The 26,759-nt window shown below is 37.5% G+C and overlaps 1 protein-coding gene and 1 long non-coding RNA gene across 2 annotated transcripts; both read right to left on the reverse strand.

The window, feature by feature from the left end:
- Positions 1–15,677: 15,677 nt before the first annotated feature.
- LOC121849872 lies at positions 15,678–16,453 on the reverse strand. Its single transcript, XR_006085386.1, has 3 exons — positions 16,367–16,453; positions 15,999–16,124; positions 15,678–15,752 (listed from the first exon to the last, which is right to left on the reverse strand). It is a non-coding gene; the product is annotated as an uncharacterized LOC121849872 (long non-coding RNA).
- Positions 16,454–19,740: 3,287 nt separating this feature from the next.
- Positions 19,741–22,056, reverse strand: LOC121849901. The gene is made up of 7 exons (XM_042339237.1): positions 21,937–22,056; positions 21,566–21,691; positions 21,194–21,319; positions 20,825–20,950; positions 20,453–20,578; positions 20,081–20,206; positions 19,741–19,836 (listed from the first exon to the last, which is right to left on the reverse strand). The coding sequence occupies exons 1-7, from the start codon at positions 22,054–22,056 to the stop codon at positions 19,741–19,743; spliced, it is 846 nt and encodes a 281-aa protein (XP_042195171.1).
- Between the last annotated feature and the right edge of the window lie 4,703 nt (positions 22,057–26,759).

A 26,759-nucleotide genomic window follows, 5' to 3' on the forward strand; every position in this document is an offset into this window, starting at 1 on the left:
AGAGCTATCCTAACTGTTCTCAAAGGGAAATTCACAGCAAATGAATCAGCAAAAAAAATCATACCATCGCAGAGGAATGCATTGGTACTGTTGATTGTGTAGCCAGAATCGCAGCTGCAGCTGAAGCTGCCAATGGTGTTGTTGCAGATTTGTTGGCAGGAAGATGTATTTGTTGCACATTCATCGATGTCTGGGAAAGAATTGAACATTCTCATTACAACAGCAATGTTTGCAAAGTCAGAAAATCCAACACGTATTGAGGGCAATTTTATTCCTACGTTGAATTCACAATAATTTGAATGTGGATTAAAAATGAATATTGATGAGACACAAAATGCTGAGAGGAGAGCGTGTGAATAAAAGAAAGTTAGAGAATGTCCTATCAGTATGCAAAGGCGAGCTCACAGCAAATCAATCAACACAAATAATTATTACCATCACAAAGGAGTGCATTGGTGCTGTTGATTGTGTAGCCAGATTCGCAGCTGCAGCTATAGCTGCCAATGGTGTTTTTGCAGATTTGTTGGCAGGATGAAGCATTTGTTGCACATTCATCAATGTCTGAGAAATGAAATGAAGATGTTCATCAGAAGAACAGAAGTTTGCAACGTCAGAAAATGCAACACGAATTCAGGGCATTTTTACTTCGGAGGTGAAAGTAGAAAAATTTAATGTCAATAAGAATTAATATTGATCAGAGACGAAGTATTGACAGAACATGTGTAATTGAAGGAATGTTAGTGCAATCCTAACCGCTCTCAAAGGGAAACTCACAGCAAATGAATCAACAAAAAAAATCATACCGTCGCAAAGGAATGCATTGGTACTGTTGATTGTGTATCCAGACTCGCAGCTGCAGCTATAGCTGCCAATGGTGTTGTTGCAGATTTGTTGGCAGGAAGATGCATTTGTTGCACATTCATCGATGTCTGGGAAAAGAATTGAACATTCTCATTACAACAGCAATGTTTGCAAAGTCTGAAATTCCAGCACGAATTGAGGGCAATTTTATTCCTACGTTGAATTTACAATAATTTGAATGTGAATAGGAAATGAATATTGATAAGGCACAAAATGCTGAGAGGAGAGAGTGCGAATAAAAGAAAGTTAGAGAATGTCCTATCAGTATGCAAAGGCGAGCTCACAGCAAATCAATCAACACAAATAATTATTACCATCACAAAGGAGTGCATTGGTGCTGTTGATTATGAAGCCAGACTCGCAGCTGCAGCTATAGCTGCCAATGGTGTTGTTGCAGATTTGTTGGCAGGATGATGCATTTGTTGCACATTCATCAATGTCTGGGAAAAGGATTGAACATTCTCATTACAACAGCGATGTTTGCAAAGTCAGAAAATGCAACACGTATTGACAGCATTTTTATTTCTAATGTGAATTTACAATAATTTGAATGTCAATAGAAATTAAGTTGATGAGACACAAAATGATGAGAGGAGAGAGTATGAATAAAATAAAGTTAGAGAATGTCCTATTAGTATACAAGTGTGAGCTTACAGCAAATGAATCAAAACAAATAATTCATACCATCACAAAGGAATGCATTGGTGCTGTTGATTGTGTAGCCAGATTCGCAGCTGCAGCTAAAGCTGCCATTGGTGTTTTTGCAGATTTGTTGGCAGGATGAAGCATTTCTTGCACATTCATCAATGTCTGAGAGATGAAATGAAGATGTTCATCAGAAGAACAGAAGTTTGCAACGTCAGAAAATGCAATACGAATTCAGGGCACTTTTTACTTCGGAGGTGAAAGTAGAAAAATGTAATGTCAATAAGAATTAATATTGATCAGAGACAAAGTATTGAGAGAACATGTGTAATTGAAGGAAAGTTAGAGCTATCCTAACCGTTCTCAAAGGGAAACTCACAGCAAATGAATCATCAAAAAAAATCATACCATTGCAAAGGAATGCATTGATACTGTTGATTGTGTAGCCAGAATCGCAGCTGCAGCTGTAGCTGCCAATGGTGTTGTTGCAGATTTGTTGGCAGAATGATGTATTTGTTGCACATTCGTCGATGTCTGGGAAGAAGAATTGAACGTTCTCATTACAACAGCAATGTTTGCAAAGTCAGAAAACCCAATACGAATTGAGGGCAATTTTATTCCTACGTTGAATTTACGATCAATTCAATGTGAATAAGAAATGAATATTGATGAGAAACAAAATGCTGAGAGGAGAGAGTGTGAATAAAAGAAAGTTAGAGAATGTCCTATCAGTATGCAAAGGCGAGCTCACAGCAAATCAATCAACACAAATAATTATTACCATCACAAAGGAGTGCATTGGTGCTGTTGATTATGAAGCCAGACTCGCAGCTGCAGCTATAGCTGCCAATGGTGTTGTTGCAGATTTGTTGGCAGGATGATGCATTTGTTGCACATTCATCAATGTCTGGGAAAAGGATTGAACATTCTCATTACAACAGCAATGTTTGCAAAGTCAGAAAATGCAACACGTATTGACTGCATTTTTATTTCTGATGCGAAGGTATAATAATTTGAATGCCAATAAGAAATTAATGATGATGAGCCACAAAATGACGAGAGGAGAGAGTGCGAATCAGAGAAATTTAGAGCATATCATGTCAGTATACAAGGTGGAGATCACGGCAAATGAATCAAAACAATTAATTCATACCATCACAAAGGAATGCATTGGTGCTGTTGATTGTGTAGCCAGATTCGCAGCTGCAGCTAAAGCTGCCATTGGTGTTTTTGCAGATTTGTTGGCAGGATGAAGCATTTCTTGCACATTCATCAATGTCTGAGAGATGAAATGAAGATGTTCATCAGAAGAACAGAAGTTTGCAACGTCAGAAAATGCAATACGAATTCAGGGCACTTTTACTTCGGAGGTGAAAGTAGAAAAATGTAATGTCAATAAGAATTAATATTGATCAGAGACAAAGTATTGAGAGGAACATGTGTAATTGAAGGAAAGTTAGAGCTATCCTAACCGTTCTCAAAGCGAAGCTCACAGCAAATGAATCATCAAAAAAAATCATACCATTGCAAAGGAATGCATTGATACTGTTGATTGTGTAGCCAGAATCGCAGCTGCAGCTGTAGCTGCCAATGGTGTTGTTGCAGATTTGTTGGCAGAATGATGTATTTGTTGCACATTCATCGATGTCTGGAAGAAGAATTGAACGTTCTCATTACAACAGCAATGTTTGCAAAGTCAGAAAACCCAATACGAATTGAGGGCAATTTTATTCCTACGTTGAATTTACGATCAATTCAATGTGAATAAGAAATGAATATTGATGAGAACAAAATGCTGAGAGGAGAGAGTGTGAATAAAAGAAAGTTAGAGAATGTCCTATCAGTATGCAAAGGCGAGCTCACAGCAAATCAATCAACACAAATAATTATTACCATCACAAAGGAGTGCATTGGTGCTGTTGATTGTGTAGCCAGATTCGCAGCTGCAGCTATAGCTGCCAATGGTGTTGTTGCAGATTTGTTGGCAGGATGATGCATTTGTTGCACATTCATCAATGTCTGGGAAAAGGATTGAACATTCTCATTACAACAGCGATGTTTGCAAAGTCAGAAAATGCAACACGTATTGACTGCATTTTTATTTCTAATGTGAATTTACAATAATTTGAATGTCAATATGAAATTAACATTGATGAGACACAAAATGATGAGAGGAGAGAGTATGAATAAAATAAAGTTAGAGAATGTCCTATTAGTATACAAGTGTGAGCTTACAGCAAATGAATCAAAACAAATAATTCATACCATCACAAAGGAATGCATTGGTGCTGTTGATTGTGTAGCCAGATTCGCAGCTGCAGCTAAAGCTGCCATTGGTGTTTTTGCAGATTTGTTGGCAGGATGAAGCATTTGTTGCACATTCATCAATGTCTGAGAAATGAAATGAAGATGTTCATCAGAAGAACAGAAGTTTGCAACGTCAGAAAATGCAATACGAATTCAGGGCATTTTTACTTCGGAGGTGAAAGTAGAAAAATTTAATGTCAATAAGAATTAATATTGATCAGAGACAAAGTATTGACAGAACATGTGTAACTGAAGGAAAGTTAGTGCAATCCTAACCGCTCTCAAAGGGAAACTCACAGCAAATGAATCAACAAAAAAAATCATACCATCGCAAAGGAATGCATTGGTACTGTTGATTGTGTATCCAGACTCGCAGCTGCAGCTATAGCTGCCAATGGTGTTGTTGCAGATTTGTTGGCAGGATGATGTATTTGTTGCACATTCATCGATGTCTGGGAAAGAATTGAACATTCTCATTACAACAGCAATGTTTGCAAAGTCAGAAAATCCAACACGAATTGAGGGCAATTTTATTCCTACGTTGAATTTACAATAATTTGAATGTGAATAGGAAATGAATATTGATAAGGCACAAAATGCTGAGAGGAGAGAGTGCGAATAAAAGAAAGTTAGAGAATGTCCTATCAGTATGCAAAGGCGAGCTCACAGCAAATCAATCAACACAAATAATTATTACCATCACAAAGGAGTGCATTGGTGCTGTTGATTATGAAGCCAGACTCGCAGCTGCAGCTATAGCTGCCAATGGTGTTGTTGCAGATTTGTTGGCAGGATGATGCATTTGTTGCACATTCATCAATGTCTGGGAAAAGGATTGAACATTCTCATTACAACAGCGATGTTTGCAAAGTCAGAAAATGCAACACGTATTGACAGCATTTTTATTTCTAATGTGAATTTACAATAATTTGAATGTCAATAGGAAATTAACGTTGATGAGACACAAAATGATGAGAGGAGAGAGTATGAATAAAATAAAGTTAGAGAATGTCCTATTAGTATACAAGTGTGAGCTTACAGCAAATGAATCAAAACAAATAATTCATACCATCACAAAGGAATGCATTGGTGCTGTTGATTGTGTAGCCAGATTCGCAGCTGCAGCTAAAGCTGCCATTGGTGTTTTTGCAGATTTGTTGGCAGGATGAAGCATTTCTTGCACATTCATCAATGTCTGAGAGATGAAATGAAGATGTTCATCAGAAGAACAGAAGTTTGCAACGTCAGAAAATGCAATACGAATTCAGGGCACTTTTACTTCGGAGGTGAAAGTAGAAAAATGTAATGTCAATAAGAATTAATATTGATCAGAGACAAAATATTGAGAGATCATGTGTAATTGAAGGAAAGTTAGAGCAATCCTAACCGCTCTCAAAGGGAAACTCACAGCAAATGAATCATCAAAAAAACTCATACCATCGCAAAGGAATGCATTGGTACTGTTGATTGTGTATCCAGACTCGCAGCTGCAGCTGTAGCTGCCAATGGTGTTGTTGCAGATTTGTTGGCAGGATGATGTATTTGTTGCACATTCATCGACGTCTGGGAAAAGAATTGAACGTTCTCATTACAACAGCAATGTTTGCAAAGTCAGAAAACCCAACACGAATTGAGGGCAATTTTATTCCTACGTTGAATTTACGATAATTTGAATGTGAATAAGAAATGAATATTCATGAGAAACAAAATGCTGAGAGGAGAGAGTGTGAATAAAAGAAAGTTAGAGAATGTCCTATCAGTATGCAAAGGTGAGCTCACAGCAAATCAATCAACACAAATAATTATTACCATCACAAAGGAGTGCATTGGTGCTGTTGATTGTGTAGCCAGATTCGCAGCTGCAGCTATAGCTGCCAATGGTGTTGTTGCAGATTTGTTGGCAGGATGATGCATTTGTTGCACATTCATCAATGTCTGGGAAAAGGATTGAACATTCTCATTACAACAGCAATGTTTGCAAAGTCAGAAAATGCAACACGTATTGACTGCATTTTTATTTCTGATGCGAAGGTATAATAATTTGAATGCCAATAAGAAATTAATGATGATGAGCCACAAAATGACAGAGGAGAGAGTGTGAATCAGAGAAATTTAGAGCATATCCTGTCAGTATACAAGGTGGAGATCACGGCAAATGAATCAAAACAATTAATTCATACCATCACAAAGGAATGCATTGGTGCTGTTGATTGTGTAGCCTGATTCGCAGCTGCAGCTAAAGCTGCCATTGGTGTTTTTGCAGATTTGTTGGCAGGATGAAGCATTTCTTGCACATTCATCAATGTCTGAGAGATGAAATGAAGATGTTCATCAGAAGAACAGAAGTTTGCAACGTCAGAAAATGCAATACGAATTCAGGGCACTTTTACTTCGGAGGTGAAAGTAGAAAAATGTAATGTCAATAAGAATTAATATTGATCAGAGACAAAGTATTGAGAGGAACATGTGTAATTGAAGGAAAGTTAGAGCTATCCTAACCGTTCTCGAAGCGAAGCTCACAGCAAATGAATCATCAAAAAAAATCATACCATTGCAAAGGAATGCATTGATACTGTTGATTGTGTAGCCAGAATCGCAGCTGCAGCTGTAGCTGCCAATGGTGTTGTTGCAGATTTGTTGGCAGAATGATGTATTTGTTGCACATTCGTCGATGTCTGGAAGAAGAATTGAACGTTCTCATTACAACAGCAATGTTTGCAAAGTCAGAAAACCCAATACGAATTGAGGGCAATTTTATTCCTACGTTGAATTTACGATCAATTCAATGTGAATAAGAAATGAATATTGATGAGAAACAAAATGCTGAGAGGAGAGAGTGTGAATAAAAGAAAGTTAGAGAATGTCCTATCAGTATGCAAAGGCGAGCTCACAGCAAATCAATCAACACAAATAATTATTACCATCACAAAGGAGTGCATTGGTGCTGTTGATTGTGTAGCCAGACTCGCAGCTGCAGCTATAGCTGCCAATGGTGTTGTTGCAGATTTGTTGGCAGGATGATGCATTTGTTGCACATTCATCAATGTCTGGGAAAAGGATTGAACATTCTCATTACAACAGCGATGTTTGCAAAGTCAGAAAATGAAAAAAGGATTGACAGCATTTTTATTTCTAATGTGAATTTACAATAATTTGAATGTCAATATGAAATTAACATTGATGAGACACAAAATGATGAGAGGAGAGAGTATGAATAAAATAAAGTTAGAGAATGTCCTATTAGTATACAAGTGTGAGCTTACAGCAAATGAATCAAAACAAATAATTCATACCATCACAAAGGAATGCATTGGTGCTGTTGATTGTGTAGCCAGATTCGCAGCTGCAGCTAAAGCTGCCATTGGTGTTTTTGCAGATTTGTTGGCAGGATGAAGCATTTGTTGCACATTCATCAATGTCTGAGAAATGAAATGAAGATGTTCATCAGAAGAACAGAAGTTTGCAACGTCAGAAAATGCAACACGAATTCAGGGCATTTTACTTCGGAGGTGAAAGTAGAAAAATTTAATGTAAATAAGAATTAATATTGATCAGAGACAAAGTATTGACAGAACATGTGTAACTGAAGGAAAGTTAGTGCAATCCTAACCGCTCTCAAAGGGAAACTCACAGCAAATGAATCAACAAAAAAAATCATACCATCGCAAAGGAATGCATTGGTACTGTTGATTGTGTATCCAGACTCGCAGCTGCAGCTATAGCTGCCAATGGTGTTGTTGCAGATTTGTTGGCAGGAAGATGTATTTGTTGCACATTCATCGATGTCTGGGAAAGAATTGAACATTCTCATTACAACAGCAATGTTTGCAAAGTCAGAAAACCCAACACGAATTGAGGGCAATTTTATTCCTACGTTGAATTCACAATAATTTGAATGTGGATAAGAAATGAATATTGATGAGACACAAAATGCTGAGAGGAGAGCGTGTGAATAAAAGAAAGTTAGAGAATGTCCTATCAGTATGCAAAGGCGAGCTCACAGCAAATCAATCAACACAAATAATTATTACCATCACAAAGGAGTGCATTGGTGCTGTTGATTATGAAGCCAGACTCGCAGCTGCAGCTATAGCTGCCAATGGTGTTGTTGCAGATTTGTTGGCAGGATGATGCATTTGTTGCACATTCATCAATGTCTGGGAAAAGGATTGAACATTCTCATTACAACAGCAATGTTTGCAAAGTCAGAAAATGCAACACGTATTGACTGCATTTTTATTTCTGATGTGAATTTACAATAATTTGAATGTCAATAGGAAATTAAAGTTGATGAGACACAAAATGATGAGAGGAGAGAGTATGAATAAAATAAAGTTAGAGAATGTCCTATTAGTATACAAGTGTGAGCTTACAGCAAATGAATCAAAACAAATAATTCATACCATCACAAAGGAATGCATTGGTGCTGTTGATTGTGTAGCCAGATTCGCAGCTGCAGCTAAAGCTGCCATTGGTGTTTTTGCAGATTTGTTGGCAGGATGAAGCATTTCTTGCACATTCATCAATGTCTGAGAGATGAAATGAAGATGTTCATCAGAAGAACAGAAGTTTGCAACGTCAGAAAATGCAATACGAATTCAGGGCACTTTTACTTCGGAGGTGAAAGTAGAAAAATGTAATGTCAATAAGAATTAATATTGATCAGAGACAAAGTATTGACAGAACATGTGTAACTGAAGGAAAGTTAGAGCTATCCTAACCGTTCTCAAAGGGAAACTCACAGCAAATGAATCATCAAAAAAAATCATACCATTGCAAAGGAATGCATTGATACTGTTGATTGTGTATCCAGACTCGCAGCTGCAGCTGTAGCTGCCAATGGTGTTGTTGCAGATTTGTTGGCAGGATGATGTATTTGTTGCACATTCATCGACGTCTGGGAAAAGAATTGAACGTTCTCATTACAACAGCAATGTTTGCAAAGTCAGAAAACCCAACACCAATTGAGGGCAATTTTATTCCTACGTTGAATTTACGATAATTTGAATGTGAATAAGAAATGAATATTCATGAGAAACAAAATGCTGAGAGGAGAGAGTGTGAATAAAAGAAAGTTAGAGAATGTCCTATCAGTATGCAAAGGCGAGCTCACAGCAAATCAATCAACACAAATAATTATTACCATCACAAAGGAGTGCATTGGTGCTGTTGATTATGTAGCCAGATTCGCAGCTGCAGCTAAAAGCTGCCATTGGTGTTTTTGCAGATTTGTTGGCAGGATGAAGCATTTCTTGCACATTCATCAATGTCTGAGAATGAAATGAAGATGTTCATCAGAAGAACAGAAGTTTGCAACGTCAGAAAATGCAATACGAATTCAGGGCATTTTTACTTCGGAGGTGAAAGTAGAAAAATTTAATGTCAATAAGAATTAATATTGATCAGAGACAAAGTATTGAGAGAACATGTGTAATTGAAGGAAAGTTAGAGCAATCCTAACCGTTCTCGAAGGGAAGCTCACAGCAAATGAATCACAAAAAAAATCATACCATCGCAAAGGAATGCATTGGTACTGTTGATTGTGTAGCCAGAATCGCAGCTGCAGCTATAGCTGCCAATGGTGTTGTTGCAGATTTGTTGGCAGGATGATGTATTTGTTGCACATTCATCGATGTCTGGGAAAGAATTGAACGTTCTCATTACAACAGCAATGTTTGCAAAGTCAGAAAACCCAACACGAATTGAGGGCAATTTTATTCCTACGTTGAATTTACGATAATTTGAATGTGAATAAGAAATGAATATTGATGAGAAACAAAATGCTGAGAGGAGAGAGTGTGAATAAAAGAAAGTTAGAGAATGTCCTATCAGTATGCAAAGGCGAGCTCACAGCAAATCAATCAACACAAATAATTATTACCATCACAAAGGAGTGCATTGGTGCTGTTGATTGTGAAGCCAGACTCGCAGCTGCAGCTATAGCTGCCAATGGTGTTGTTGCAGATTTGTTGGCAGGATGATGCATTTGTTGCACATTCATCAATGTCTGGGAAAAGGATTGAACATTCTCATTACAACAGCAATGTTTGCAAAGTCAGAAAATGCAACACGTATTGACTGCATTTTTATTTCTGATGCGAAGGTATAATAATTTGAATGCCAATAAGAAATTAATGATGATGAGCCACAAAATGACGAGAGGAGAGAGTGTGAATCAGAAAAATTTAGAGCATGTCCTGTCAGTATACAAGGTGGAGCTCACGGCAAATGAATCAAAACAATTAATTCATACCATCACAAAGGAATGCATTGGTGCTGTTGATTGTGTAGCCAGATTCGCAGCTGCAGCTAAAGCTGCCATTGGTGTTTTTGCAGATTTGTTGGCAGGATGAAGCATTTCTTGCACATTCATCAATGTCTGAGAGATGAAATGAAGATGTTCATCAGAAGAACAGAAGTTTGCAACGTCAGAAAATGCAATACGAATTCAGGGCACTTTTACTTCGGAGGTGAAAGTAGAAAAATGTAATGTCAATAAGAATTAATATTGATCAGAGACAAAGTATTGAGAGGAACATGTGTAATTGAAGGAAAGTTAGAGCTATCCTAACCGTTCTCGAAGCGAAGCTCACAGCAAATGAATCATCAAAAAAAATCATACCATTGCAAAGGAATGCATTGATACTGTTGATTGTGTAGCCAGAATCGCAGCTGCAGCTGTAGCTGCCAATGGTGTTGTTGCAGATTTGTTGGCAGAATGATGTATTTGTTGCACATTCATCGACGTCTGGGAAAAGAATTGAACGTTCTCATTACAACAGCAATGTTTGCAAAGTCAGAAAACCCAATACGAATTGAGGGCAATTTTATTCCTACGTTGAATTTACGATAATTTCAATGTGAATAAGAAATGAATATTGATGAGAAACAAAATGCTGAGAGGAAGAGTGTGAATAAAAGAAAGTTAGAGAATCTCCTATCAGTATGCAAAGGCGAGCTCACAGCAAATCAATCAACACAAATAATTATTACCATCACAAAGGAGTGCATTGGTGCTGTTGATTATGAAGCCAGACTCGCAGCTGCAGCTAAAGCTGCCAATGGTGTTGTTGCAGATTTGTTGGCAGGATGATGCATTTGTTGCACATTCATCAATGTCTGGGAAAAGGATTGAACATTCTCATTACAACAGCAATGTTTGCAAAGTCAGAAAATGCAACAGGTATTGACTGCATTTTTATTTCTGATGCGAAGGTATCATAATTTGAATGCCAATAAGAAATTAATGATGATGAGCCACAAAATGAGAGGAGAGAGTGTGAATCAGAGAAATTTGGAGCATATCCTGTCAGTATACAAGGTGGAGATCACGGCAAATGAATCAAAACAATTAATTCATACCATCACAAAGGAATGCATTGGTGCTGTTGATTGTGTAGCCAGATTCACAGCTGCAGCTAAAGCTGCCATTGGTGTTTTTGCAGATTTGTTGGCAGGATGAAGCATTTCTTGCACATTCATCAATGTCTGAGAGATGAAATGAAGATGTTCATCAGAAGAACAGAAGTTTGCAACGTCAGAAAATGCAATACGAATTCAGGGCACTTTTACTTCGGAGGTGAAAGTAGAAAAATGTAATGTCAATAAGAATTAATATTGATCAGAGACAAAGTATTGAGATGAACATGTGTAATTGAAGGAAAGTTAGAGCTATCCTAACCGTTCTCAAAGCGAAGCTCACAGCAAATGAATCATCAAAAAAATCATACCATTGCAAAGGAATGCATTGATACTGTTGATTGTGTAGCCAGAATCGCAGCTGCAGCTGTAGCTGCCAATGGTGTTGTTGCAGATTTGTTGGCAGAATGATGTATTTGTTGCACATTCATCGATGTCTGGGAAAAGAATTGAACGTTCTCATTACAACAGCAATGTTTGCAAAGTCAGAAAACCCAACACGAATTGAGGGCAATTTTATTCCTACGTTGAATTTACGATAATTTCAATGTGAATAAGAAATGAATATTGATGAGAAACAAAATGCTGAGAGGAGAGAGTGTGAATAAAAGAAAGTTAGAGAATGTCCTATCAGTATGCAAAGGCGAGCTCACAGCAAATCAATCAACACAAATAATTATTACCATCACAAAGGAGTGCATTGGTGCTGTTGATTATGAAGCCAGACTCGCAGCTGCAGCTATAGCTGCCAATGGTGTTGTTGCAGATTTGTTGGCAGGATGATGCATTTGTTGCACATTCATCAATGTCTGGGAAAAGGATTGAACATTCTCATTACAACAGCAATGTTTGCAAAGTTAGAAAATGCAACACGTATTGACTGTATTTTTATTTCTGATCTAAATTTACAATAATTTGAATGTCAATAGGAAATTAAAGTTGATGAGACACAAAATGATGAGAGGAGAGAGTATCAACAAATTAAAGTTAGAGAATGTCCTATTAGTATACAAGTGTGAGCTTACAGCAAATGAATCAAAACAAATAATTCATACCATCACAAAGGAATGCATTGGTGCTGTTGATTGTGTAGCCAGATTCGCAGCTGCAGCTAAAGCTGCCATTGGTGTTTTTGCAGATTTGTTGGCAGGATGAAGCATTTGTTGCACATTCATCAATGTCTGAGAAATGAAATGAAGATGTTCATCAGAAGAACAGAAGTTTGCAACGTCAGAAAATGCAATACGAATTCAGGGCATTTTTACTTCGGAGGTGAAAGTAGAAAAATTTAATGTCAATAAGAATTAATATTGATCAGAGACAAAATATTGAGAGGAACATGTGTAATTGAAGGAAAGTTAGAGCTATCCTAACCGTTCTCAAAGGGAAACTCACAGCAAATGAATCATCAAAAAAATCATACCATTGCAAAGGAATGCATTGATAATGTTGATTGTGTATCCAGACTCGCAGCTGCAGCTATAGCTGCCAATGGTGTTGTTGCAGATTTGTTGGCAGGATGATGTATTTGTTGCACATTCATCGATGTCTGGGAAAAGAATTGAACGTTCTCATTACAACATTACAACAGCAATGTTTGCAAAGTCAGAAAACCCAACACAATTGAGGGCAATTTTATTCCTACGTTGAATTTACGATAATTTGAATGTGAATAAGAAATGAATATTGATGAGACACAAAATGCTGAGAGGAGACCGTGTGAATAAAGAAAGTTAGAGAATGTCCTGTCAGTATGCAAAGGCGAGCTCACAGCAAATCAATCAACACAAATAATTATTACCATCACAAAGGAGTGCATTGGTGCTGTTGATTATGAAGCCAGATTCACAGCTGCAGCTAAAGCTGCCATTGGTGTTTTTGCAGATTTGTTGGCAGGATGAAGCATTTCTTGCACATTCATCAATGTCTGAGAGATGAAATGAAGATGTTCATCAGAAGAACAGAAGTTTGCAACGTCAGAAAATGCAATACGAATTCAGGGCACTTTTACTTCGGAGGTGAAAGTAGAAAAATGTAATGTCAATAAGAATTAATATTGATCAGAGACAAAGTATTGAGAGGAACATGTGTAATTGAAGGAAAGTTAGAGCTATCCTAACCGTTCTCGAAGCGAAGCTCACAGCAAATGAATCATCAAAAAAAATCATACCATTGCAAAGGAATGCATTGATACTGTTGATTGTGTAGCCAGAATCGCAGCTGCAGCTGTAGCTGCCAATGGTGTTGTTGCAGATTTGTTGGCAGAATGATGTATTTGTTGCACATTCGTCGATGTCTGGAAGAAGAATTGAACGTTCTCATTACAACAGCAATGTTTGCAAAGTCAGAAAACCCAATACGAATTGAGGGCAATTTTATTCCTACGTTGAATTTACGATCAATTCAATGTGAATAAGAAATGAATATTGATGAGAAACAAAATGCTGAGAGGAGAGAGTGTGAATAAAAGAAAGTTAGAGAATGTCCTATCAGTATGCAAAGGTGAGCTCACAGCAAATCAATCAACACAAATAATTATTACCATCACAAAGGAGTGCATTGGTGCTGTTGATTGTGTAGCCAGATTCGCAGCTGCAGCTATAGCTGCCAATGGTGTTGTTGCAGATTTGTTGGCAGGATGATGCATTTGTTGCACATTCATCAATGTCTGGGAAAAGGATTGAACATTCTCATTACAACAGCAATGTTTGCAAAGTCAGAAAATGCAACACGTATTGACTGCATTTTTATTTCTGATGCGAAGGTATAATAATTTGAATGCCAATAAGAAATTAATGATGATGAGCCACAAAATGACAAGAGGAGAGAGTGTGAATCAGAGAAATTTAGAGCATATCCTGTCAGTATACAAGGTGGAGATCACGGCAAATGAATCAAAACAATTAATTCATACCATCACAAAGGAATGCATTGGTGCTGTTGATTGTGTAGCCTGATTCGCAGCTGCAGCTAAAGCTGCCATTGGTGTTTTTGCAGATTTGTTGGCAGGATGAAGCATTTGTTGCACATTCATCAATGTCTGAGAGATGAAATGAAGATGTTCATCAGAAGAACAGAAGTTTGCAACGTCAGAAAATGCAATACGAATTCAGGGCACTTTTACTTCGGAGGTGAAAGTAGAAAAATGTAATGTCAATAAGAATTAATATTGATCAGAGACAAAATATTGAGAGGAACATGTGTAATTGAAGGAAAGTTAGAGCTATCCTAACCGTTCTCAAAGGGAAACTCACAGCAAATGAATCATCAAAAAAATCATACCATTGCAAAGGAATGCATTGATAATGTTGATTATGAAGCCAGACTCGCAGCTGCAGCGAAAGCTGCCAATGGTGTTGTTGCAGATTTGTTGGCAGGATGATGCATTTGTTGCACATTCATCAATGTCTGGGAAAAGGATTGAACATTCTCATTACAACAGCAATGTTTGCAAAGTCAGAAAATGCAACAGGTATTGACTGCATTTTTATTTCTGATGCGAAGGTATCATAATTTGAATGCCAATAAGAAATTAATGATCATGAGCCACAAAATGATGAGAGCAGAGAGTGTGAATCAGAGAAATTTGGAGCATATCCTGTCAGTATAAAAGGTGGACATCACGGCAAATGAATCAAAACAATTAATTCATACCATCACAAAGGAATGCATTGGTGCTGTTGATTGTGTAGCCAGATTCACAGCTGCAGCTAAAGCTGCCATTGGTGTTTTTGCAGATTTGTTGGCAGGATGAAGCATTTCTTGCACATTCATCAATGTCTGAGAGATGAAATGAAGATGTTCATCAGAAGAACAGAAGTTTGCTACGTCAGAAAATGCAATACGAATTCAGGGCACTTTTACTTCGGAGGTGAAAGTAGAAAAATGTAATGTCAATAAGAATTAATATTGATCAGAGACAAAGTATTGAGATGAACATGTGTAATTGAAGGAAAGTTAGAGCTATCCTAACCGTTCTCAAAGCGAAGCTCACAGCAAATGAATCATCAAAAAAATCATACCATTGCAAAGGAATGCATTGATACTGTTGATTGTGTAGCCAGAATCGCAGCTGCAGCTGTAGCTGCCAATGGTGTTGTTGCAGATTTGTTGGCAGAATGATGTATTTGTTGCACATTCATCGATGTCTGGGAAAAGAATTGAACATTCTCATTACAACAGCAATGTTTGCAAAGTCAGAAAACCCAACACGAATTGAGGGCAATTTTATTCCTACGTTGAATTTACGATAAATTCAATGTGAATAAGAAATGAATATTGATGAGAAACAAAATGCTGAGAGGAGAGAGTGTGAATAAAAGAAAGTTAGAGAATGTCCTATCAGTATGCAAAGGCGAGCTCACAGCAAATCAATCAACACAAATAATTATTACCATCACAAAGGAGTGCATTGGTGCTGTTGATTATGAAGCCACAATCGCAGCTGCAGCTATAGCTGCCAATGTTGTTGTTGCAGATTTGTTGGCAGGATGATGCATTTGTTGCACATTCATCAATGTCTGGGAAAAGGATTGAACATTCTCATTACAACAGCAATGTTTGCAAAGTCAGAAAATGCAACACGTATTGACTGCATTTTTATTTCTAATGTGAATTTACAATAATTTGAATGTCAATATGAAATTAAAGTTGATGAGACACAAAATGATGAGAGGAGAGAGTATGAACAAAATAAAGTTAGAGAATGTCCTATTAGTATACAAGTGTGAGCTTACAGCAAATGAATCAAAACAAATAATTCATACCATCACAAAGGAATGCATTGGTGCTGTTGATTGTGTAGCCAGATTCGCAGCTGCAGCTAAAGCTGCCATTGGTGTTTTTGCAGATTTGTTGGCAGGATGAAGCATTTGTTGCACATTCATCAATGTCTGAGAAATGAAATGAAGATGTTCATCAGAAGAACAGAAGTTTGCAACGTCAGAAAATGCAACACGAATTCAGGGCATTTTTACTTCGGAGGTGAAAGTAGAAAAATTTAATGTCAATAAGAATTAATATTGATCAGAGACAAAGTATTGACAGAACATGTGTAATTGAAGGAATGTTAGTGCAATCCTAACCGCTCTCAAAGGGAAACTCACAGCAAATGAATCAACAAAATAAATCATACCGTCGCAAAGGAATGCATTGGTACTGTTGATTGTGTATCCAGACTCGCAGCTGCAGCTATAGCTGCCAATGGTGTTGTTGCAGATTTGTTGGCAGGAAGATGTATTTGTTGCACATTCATCGATGTCTGGGAAAAGAATTGAACATTCTCATTGCAACAGCAATGTTTGCAAAGTCAGAAAATCCCAACACGAATTGAGGGCAATTTTATTCCTACGTTGAATTTACGATAATTTGAATGTGAATAAGAAATGAATATTGATGAGACACAAAATGCTGAGAGGAGGAGTGTGAATAAAAGAAAGTTAGAGAATGTCCTATCAGTATGCAAAGGCGAGCTCACAGCAAATCAATCAACACAAATAATTATTACCATCACAAAGGAGTGCATTGGTGCTGTTGATTATGAAGCCAGATTCACAGCTGCAGCTAAAGCTGCCATTGGTGTTTTTGCAGATTTGTTGGCAGGATGAAGCATTTCTTGCACATTCATCAATGTCTGAGAGATGAAATGAAGATGTTCATCAGAAGAACAGAAGTTTGCAACGTCAGAAAATGCAATACGAATTCAGGGCACTTTTACTTCGGAGGTGAAAGTAGAAAAATGTAATGTCAATAAGAATTAATATTGATCAGAGACAAAGTATTGAGAGGAACATGTGTAATTGAAGGAAAGTTAGAGCTATCCTAACCGTTCTCGAAGCGAAGCTCACAGCAAATGAATCATCAAAAAAAATCATACCATTGCAAAGGAATGCATTGATACTGTTGATTGTGTAGCCAGAATCGCAGCTGCAGCTGTAGCTGCCAATGGTGTTGTTGCAGATTTGTTGGCAGAATGATGTATTTGTTGCACATTCGTCGATGTCTGGAAGAAGAATTGAACGTTCTCATTACAACAGCAATGTTTGCAACGTCAGAAAACCCAATACGAATTGAGGGCAATTTTATTCCTACGTTGAATTTACGATCAATTCAATGTGAATAAGAAATGAATATTGATGAGAAACAAAATGCTGAGAGGAAGAGTGTGAATAAAAGAAAGTTAGAGAATCTCCTATCAGTATGCAAAGGCGAGCTCACAGCAAATCAATCAACACAAATAATTATTACCATCACAAAGGAGTGCATTGGTGCTGTTGATTATGAAGCCAGACTCGCAGCTGCAGCGAAAGCTGCCAATGGTGTTGTTGCAGATTTGTTGGCAGGATGATGCATTTGTTGCACATTCATCAATGTCTGGGAAAAGGATTGAACATTCTCATTACAACAGCAATGTTTGCAAAGTCAGAAAATGCAACAGGTATTGACTGCATTTTTATTTCTGATGCGAAGGTATCATAATTTGAATGCCAATAAGAAATTAATGATCATGAGCCACAAAATGATGAGAGCAGAGAGTGTGAATCAGAGAAATTTGGAGCATATCCTGTCAGTATAAAAGGTGGACATCACGGCAAATGAATCAAAACAATTAATTCATACCATCACAAAGGAATGCATTGGTGCTGTTGATTGTGTAGCCAGATTCACAGCTGCAGCTAAAGCTGCCATTGGTGTTTTTGCAGATTTGTTGGCAGGATGAAGCATTTCTTGCACATTCATCAATGTCTGAGAGATGAAATGAAGATGTTCATCAGAAGAACAGAAGTTTGCTACGTCAGAAAATGCAATACGAATTCAGGGCACTTTTACTTCGGAGGTGAAAGTAGAAAAATGTAATGTCAATAAGAATTAATATTGATCAGAGACAAAGTATTGAGATGAACATGTGTAATTGAAGGAAAGTTAGAGCTATCCTAACCGTTCTCAAAGCGAAGCTCACAGCAAATGAATCATCAAAAAAAATCATACCATTGCAAAGGAATGCATTGATACTGTTGATTGTGTAGCCAGAATCGCAGCTGCAGCTGTAGCTGCCAATGGTGTTGTTGCAGATTTGTTGGCAGAATGATGTGTTTGTTGCACATTCATCGATGTCTGGGAAAAGAATTGAACGTTCTCATTACAACAGCAATGTTTGCAATATCAGAAAACCCAACACCAATTGAGGGCAATTTTATTCCTACGTTGAATTTACGATAATTTCAATGTGAATAAGAAATGAATATTGATGAGAAACAAAATGCTGAGAGGAGAGAGTGTGAATAAAAGAAAGTTAGAGAATGTCCTATCAGTATGCAAAGGCGAGCTCACAGCAAATCAATCAACACAAATAATTATTACCATCACAAAGGAGTGCATTGGTGCTGTTGATTATGAAGCCAGACTCGCAGCTGCAGCTATAGCTGCCAATGGTGTTGTTGCAGATTTGTTGGCAGGATGATGCATTTGTTGCACATTCATCAATGTCTGGGAAAAGGATTGAACATTCTCATTACAACAGCAATGTTTGCAAAGTTAGAAAATGCAACACGTATTGACTGTATTTTTATTTCTGATCTAAATTTACAATAATTTGAATGTCAATAGGAAATTAAAGTTGATGAGACACAAAATGTTGAGAGGAGAGAGTATCAACAAATTAAAGTTAGAGAATGTCCTATTAGTATACAAGTGTGAGCTTACAGCAAATGAATCAAAACAAATAATTCATACCATCACAAAGGAATGCATTGGTGCTGTTGATCGTGTAGCCAGATTCGCAGCTGCAGCTAAAGCTGCCATTGGTGTTTTTGCAGATTTGTTGGCAGGATGAAGCATTTGTTGCACATTCATCAATGTCTGAGAAATGAAATGAAGATGTTCATCACAAGAACAGAAGTTTGCAACGTCAGAAAATGCAATACGAATTCAGGGCATTTTTACTTCGGAGGTGAAAGTAGAAAAATTTAATTTCAATAAGAATTAATATTGATCAGAGACAAAATATTGAGAGGAACATGTGTAATTGAAGGAAAGTTAGAGCTATCCTAACCGTTCTCAAAGGGAAACTCACAGCAAATGAATCATCAAAAAAATCATACCATTGCAAAGGAATGCATTGATAATGTTGATTGTGTATCCAGACTCGCAGCTGCAGCTATAGCTGCCAATGGTGTTGTTGCAGATTTGTTGGCAGGATGATGTATTTGTTGCACATTCATCGATGTCTGGGAAAAGAATTGAACGTTCTCATTACAACATTACAACAGCAATGTTTGCAAAGTCAGAAAACCCAACACCAATTGAGGGCAATTTTATTCCTACGTTGAATTTACGATAATTTGAATGTGAATAAGAAATGAATATTGATGAGACACAAAATGCTGAGAGGAGACCGTGTGAATAAAGAAAGTTAGAGAATGTCCTGTCAGTATGCAAAGGCGAGCTCACAGCAAATCAATCAACACAAATAATTATTACCATCACAAAGGAGTGCATTGGTGCTGTTGATTATGAAGCCAGATTCACAGCTGCAGCTAAAGCTGCCATTGGTGTTTTTGCAGATTTGTTGGCAGGATGAAGCATTTCTTGCACATTCATCAATGTCTGAGAGATGAAATGAAGATGTTCATCAGAAGAACAGAAGTTTGCAACGTCAGAAAATGCAATACGAATTCAGGGCACTTTTACTTCGGAGGTGAAAGTAGAAAAATGTAATGTCAATAAGAATTAATATTGATCAGAGACAAAGTATTGAGAGGAACATGTGTAATTGAAGGAAAGTTAGAGCTATCCTAACCGTTCTCGAAGCGAAGCTCACAGCAAATGAATCATCAAAAAAAAATCATACCATTGCAAAGGAATGCATTGATACTGTTGATTGTGTAGCCAGAATCGCAGCTGCAGCTGTAGCTGCCAATGGTGTTGTTGCAGATTTGTTGGCAGAATGATGTATTTGTTGCACATTCGTCGATGTCTGGAAGAAGAATTGAACGTTCTCATTACAACAGCAATGTTTGCAAAGTCAGAAAACCCAATACGAATTGAGGGCAATTTTATTCCTACGTTGAATTTACGATCAATTCAATGTGAATAAGAAATGAATATTGATGAGAAACAAAATGCTGAGAGGAGAGAGTGTGAATAAAAGAAAGTTAGAGAATGTCCTATCAGTATGCAAAGGTGAGCTCACAGCAAATCAATCAACACAAATAATTATTACCATCACAAAGGAGTGCATTGGTGCTGTTGATTGTGTAGCCAGATTCGCAGCTGCAGCTATAGCTGCCAATGGTGTTGTTGCAGATTTGTTGGCAGGATGATGCATTTGTTGCACATTCATCAATGTCTGGGAAAAGGATTGAACATTCTCATTACAACAGCAATGTTTGCAAAGTCAGAAAATGCAACACGTATTGACTGCATTTTTATTTCTGATGCGAAGGTATAATAATTTGAATGCCAATAAGAAATTAATGATGATGAGCCACAAAATGACAAGAGGAGAGAGTGTGAATCAGAGAAATTTAGAGCATATCCTGTCAGTATACAAGGTGGAGATCACGGCAAATGAATCAAAACAATTAATTCATACCATCACAAAGGAATGCATTGGTGCTGTTGATTGTGTAGCCTGATTCGCAGCTGCAGCTAAAGCTGCCATTGGTGTTTTTGCAGATTTGTTGGCAGGATGAAGCATTTCTTGCACATTCATCAATGTCTGAGAGATGAAATGAAGATGTTCATCAGAAGAACAGAAGTTTGCAACGTCAGAAAATGCAATACGAATTCAGGGCACTTTTACTTCGGAGGTGAAAGTAGAAAAATGTAATGTCAATAAGAATTAATATTGATCAGAGACAAAGTATTGAGAGGAACATGTGTAATTGAAGGAAAGTTAGAGCTATCCTAACCGTTCTCGAAGCGAAGCTCACAGCAAATGAATCATCAAAAAAAATCATACCATTGCAAAGGAATGCATTGATACTGTTGATTGTGTAGCCAGAATCGCAGCTGCAGCTGTAGCTGCCAATGGTGTTGTTGCAGATTTGTTGGCAGAATGATGTATTTGTTGCACATTCGTCGATGTCTGGAAGAAGAATTGAACGTTCTCATTACAACAGCAATGTTTGCAAAGTCAGAAAACCCAATACGAATTGAGGGCAATTTTATTCCTACGTTGAATTTACGATCAATTCAATGTGAATAAGAAATGAATATTGATGAGAAACAAAATGCTGAGAGGAGAGAGTGTGAATAAAAGAAAGTTAGAGAATGTCCTATCAGTATGCAAAGGTGAGCTCACAGCAAATCAATCAACACAAATAATTATTACCATCACAAAGGAGTGCATTGGTGCTGTTGATTGTGTAGCCAGATTCGCAGCTGCAGCTATAGCTGCCAATGGTGTTGTTGCAGATTTGTTGGCAGGATGATGCATTTGTTGCACATTCATCAATGTCTGGGAAAAGGATTGAACATTCTCATTACAACAGCAATGTTTGCAAAGTCAGAAAATGCAACACGTATTGACTGCATTTTTATTTCTGATGCGAAGGTATAATAATTTGAATGCCAATAAGAAATTAATGATGATGAGCCACAAAATGACAGAGGAGAGAGTGTGAATCAGAGAAATTTAGAGCATATCCTGTCAGTATACAAGGTGGAGATCACGGCAAATGAATCAAAACAATTAATTCATACCATCACAAAGGAATGCATTGGTGCTGTTGATTGTGTAGCCAGATTCGCAGCTGCAGCTAAAGCTGCCATTGGTGTTTTTGCAGATTTGTTGGCAGGATGAAGCATTTCTTGCACATTCATCAATGTCTGAGAGATGAAATGAAGATGTTCATCAGAAGAACAGAAGTTTGCAACGTCAGAAAATGCAATACGAATTCAGGGCACTTTTACTTCGGAGGTGAAAGTAGAAAAATGTAATGTCAATAAGAATTAATATTGATCAGAGACAAAGTATTGAGAGGAACATGTGTAATTGAAGGAAAGTTAGAGCTATCCTAACCGTTCTCGAAGCGAAGCTCACAGCAAATGAATCATCAAAAAAAATCATACCATTGCAAAGGAATGCATTGATACTGTTGATTGTGTAGCCAGAATCGCAGCTGCAGCTGTAGCTGCCAATGGTGTTGTTGCAGATTTGTTGGCAGAATGATGTATTTGTTGCACATTCGTCGATGTCTGGAAGAAGAATTGAACGTTCTCATTACAACAGCAATGTTTGCAAAGTCAGAAAACCCAATACGAATTGAGGGCAATTTTATTCCTACGTTGAATTTACGATCAATTCAATGTGAATAAGAAATGAATATTGATGAGAAACAAAATGCTGAGAGGAGAGAGTGTGAATAAAAGAAAGTTAGAGAATGTCCTATCAGTATGCAAAGGCGAGCTCACAGCAAATCAATCAACACAAATAATTATTACCATCACAAAGGAGTGCATTGGTGCTGTTGATTGTGTAGCCAGACTCGCAGCTGCAGCTATAGCTGCCAATGGTGTTGTTGCAGATTTGTTGGCAGGATGATGCATTTGTTGCACATTCATCAATGTCTGGGAAAAGGATTGAACATTCTCATTACAACAGCAATGTTTGCAAAGTCAGAAAATGCAACACGTATTGACTGCATTTTTATTTCTGATGCGAAGTTACAATAATTTGAATGCCAATAAGAAATTAATGATGATGAGCCACAAAATGATAAGAGGAGAGAGTGTGAATCAGAGAAATTTAGAGCATATCCTGTCAGTATACAAGGTGGAGATCACAGCAAATGAATCAAAACAATTAATTCATACCATCACAAAGGAATGCATTGGTGCTGTTGATTGTGTAGCCAGATTCGCAGCTGCAGCTAAAGCTGCCATTGGTGTTTTTGCAGATTTGTTGGCAGGATGAAGCATTTCTTGCACATTCATCAATGTCTGAGAGATGAAATGAAGATGTTCATCAGAAGAACAGAAGTTTGCAACGTCAGAAAATGCAATACGAATTCAGGGCACTTTTACTTCGGAGGTGAAAGTAGAAAAATGTAATGTCAATAAGAATTAATATTGATCAGAGACAAAGTATTGAGAGGAACATGTGTAATTGAAGGAAAGTTAGAGCTATCCTAACCGTTCTCGAAGCGAAGCTCACAGCAAATGAATCATCAAAAAAATCATACCATTGCAAAGGAATGCATTGATACTGTTGATTGTGTAGCCAGAATCGCAGCTGCAGCTGTAGCTGCCAATGGTGTTGTTGCAGATTTGTTGGCAGAATGATGTATTTGTTGCACATTCGTCGATGTCTGGAAGAAGAATTGAACGTTCTCATTACAACAGCAATGTTTGCAAAGTCAGAAAACCCAATACGAATTGAGGGCAATTTTATTCCTACGTTGAATTTACGATCAATTCAATGTGAATAAGAAATGAATATTGATGAGAAACAAAATGCTGAGAGGAGAGAGTGTGAATAAAAGAAAGTTAGAGAATGTCCTATCAGTATGCAAAGGCGAGCTCACAGCAAATCAATCAACACAAATAATTATTACCATCACAAAGGAGTGCATTGGTGCTGTTGATTGTGTAGCCAGATTCGCAGCTGCAGCTATAGCTGCCAATGGTGTTGTTGCAGATTTGTTGGCAGGATGATGCATTTGTTGCACATTCATCAATGTCTGGGAAAAGGATTGAACATTCTCATTACAACAGCAATGTTTGCAAAGTCAGAAAATGCAACACGTATTGACTGCATTTTTATTTCTGATGCGAAGGTATAATAATTTGAATGCCAATAAGAAATTAATGATGATGAGCCACAAAATGACAAGAGGAGAGAGTGTGAATCAGAGAAATTTAGAGCATATCCTGTCAGTATACAAGGTGGAGATCACGGCAAATGAATCAAAACAATTAATTCATACCATCACAAAGGAATGCATTGGTGCTGTTGATTGTGTAGCCTGATTCGCAGCTGCAGCTAAAGCTGCCATTGGTGTTTTTGCAGATTTGTTGGCAGGATGAAGCATTTCTTGCACATTCATCAATGTCTGAGAGATGAAATGAAGATGTTCATCAGAAGAACAGAAGTTTGCAACGTCAGAAAATGCAATACGAATTCAGGGCACTTTTACTTCGGAGGTGAAAGTAGAAAAATGTAATGTCAATAAGAATTAATATTGATCAGAGACAAAGTATTGAGAGGAACATGTGTAATTGAAGGAAAGTTAGAGCTATCCTAACCGTTCTCGAAGCGAAGCTCACAGCAAATGAATCATCAAAAAAAATCATACCATTGCAAAGGAATGCATTGATACTGTTGATTGTGTAGCCAGAATCGCAGCTGCAGCTGTAGCTGCCAATGGTGTTGTTGCAGATTTGTTGGCAGAATGATGTATTTGTTGCACATTCGTCGATGTCTGGAAGAAGAATTGAACGTTCTCATTACAACAGCAATGTTTGCAAAGTCAGAAAACCCAATACGAATTGAGGGCAATTTTATTCCTACGTTGAATTTACGATCAATTCAATGTGAATAAGAAATGAATATTGATGAGAAACAAAATGCTGAGAGGAGAGAGTGTGAATAAAAGAAAGTTAGAGAATGTCCTATCAGTATGCAAAGGTGAGCTCACAGCAAATCAATCAACACAAATAATTATTACCATCACAAAGGAGTGCATTGGTGCTGTTGATTGTGTAGCCAGATTCGCAGCTGCAGCTATAGCTGCCAATGGTGTTGTTGCAGATTTGTTGGCAGGATGATGCATTTGTTGCACATTCATCAATGTCTGGGAAAAGGATTGAACATTCTCATTACAACAGCAATGTTTGCAAAGTCAGAAAATGCAACACGTATTGACTGCATTTTTATTTCTGATGCGAAGGTATAATAATTTGAATGCCAATAAGAAATTAATGATGATGAGCCACAAAATGACAAGAGGAGAGAGTGTGAATCAGAGAAATTTAGAGCATATCCTGTCAGTATACAAGGTGGAGATCACGGCAAATGAATCAAAACAATTAATTCATACCATCACAAAGGAATGCATTGGTGCTGTTGATTGTGTAGCCTGATTCGCAGCTGCAGCTAAAGCTGCCATTGGTGTTTTTGCAGATTTGTTGGCAGGATGAAGCATTTCTTGCACATTCATCAATGTCTGAGAGATGAAATGAAGATGTTCATCAGAAGAACAGAAGTTTGCAACGTCAGAAAATGCAATACGAATTCAGGGCACTTTTACTTCGGAGGTGAAAGTAGAAAAATGTAATGTCAATAAGAATTAATATTGATCAGAGACAAAGTATTGAGAGGAACATGTGTAATTGAAGGAAAGTTAGAGCTATCCTAACCGTTCTCGAAGCGAAGCTCACAGCAAATGAATCATCAAAAAAAATCATACCATTGCAAAGGAATGCATTGATACTGTTGATTGTGTAGCCAGAATCGCAGCTGCAGCTGTAGCTGCCAATGGTGTTGTTGCAGATTTGTTGGCAGAATGATGTATTTGTTGCACATTCGTCGATGTCTGGAAGAAGAATTGAACGTTCTCATTACAACAGCAATGTTTGCAAAGTCAGAAAACCCAATACGAATTGAGGGCAATTTTATTCCTACGTTGAATTTACGATCAATTCAATGTGAATAAGAAATGAATATTGATGAGAAACAAAATGCTGAGAGGAAGAGTGTGAATAAAAGAAAGTTAGAGAATGTCCTATCAGTATGCAAAGGCGAGCTCACAGCAAATCAATCAACACAAATAATTATTACCATCACAAAGGAGTGCATTGGTGCTGTTGATTATGAAGCCAGACTCGCAGCTGCAGCGAAAGCTGCCAATGGTGTTGTTGCAGATTTGTTGGCAGGATGATGCATTTGTTGCACATTCATCAATGTCTGGGAAAAGGATTGAACATTCTCATTACAACAGCAATGTTTGCAAAGTCAGAAAATGCAACAGGTATTGACTGCATTTTTATTTCTGATGCGAAGGTATCATAATTTGAATGCCAATAAGAAATTAATGATCATGAGCCACAAAATGACGAGAGGAGAGAGTGTGAATCAGAGAAATTTAGAGCATATCCTGTCAGTATACAAGGTGGAGATCACGGCAAATGAATCAAAACAATTAATTCATACCATCACAAAGGAATGCATTGGTGCTGTTGATTGTGTAGCCAGATTCGCAGCTGCAGCTAAAGCTGCCATTGGTGTTTTTGCAGATTTGTTGGCAGGATGAAGCATTTCTTGCACATTCATCAATGTCTGAGAGATGAAATGAAGATGTTCATCAGAAGAACAGAAGTTTGCAACGTCAGAAAATGCAATACGAATTCAGGGCACTTTTACTTCGGAGGTGAAAGTAGAAAAATGTAATGTCAATAAGAATTAATATTGATCAGAGACAAAGTATTGAGAGGAACATGTGTAATTGAAGGAAAGTTAGAGCTATCCTAACCGTTCTCGAAGCGAAGCTCACAGCAAATGAATCATCAAAAAAAATCATACCATT

The sequence above is a fragment of the Callorhinchus milii genome, unplaced genomic scaffold (genome assembly GCF_018977255.1).
Source record: "Callorhinchus milii isolate IMCB2004 unplaced genomic scaffold, IMCB_Cmil_1.0 Scaffold11, whole genome shotgun sequence".
Taxonomy (NCBI): Eukaryota; Metazoa; Chordata; class Chondrichthyes; order Chimaeriformes; family Callorhinchidae; genus Callorhinchus; species Callorhinchus milii.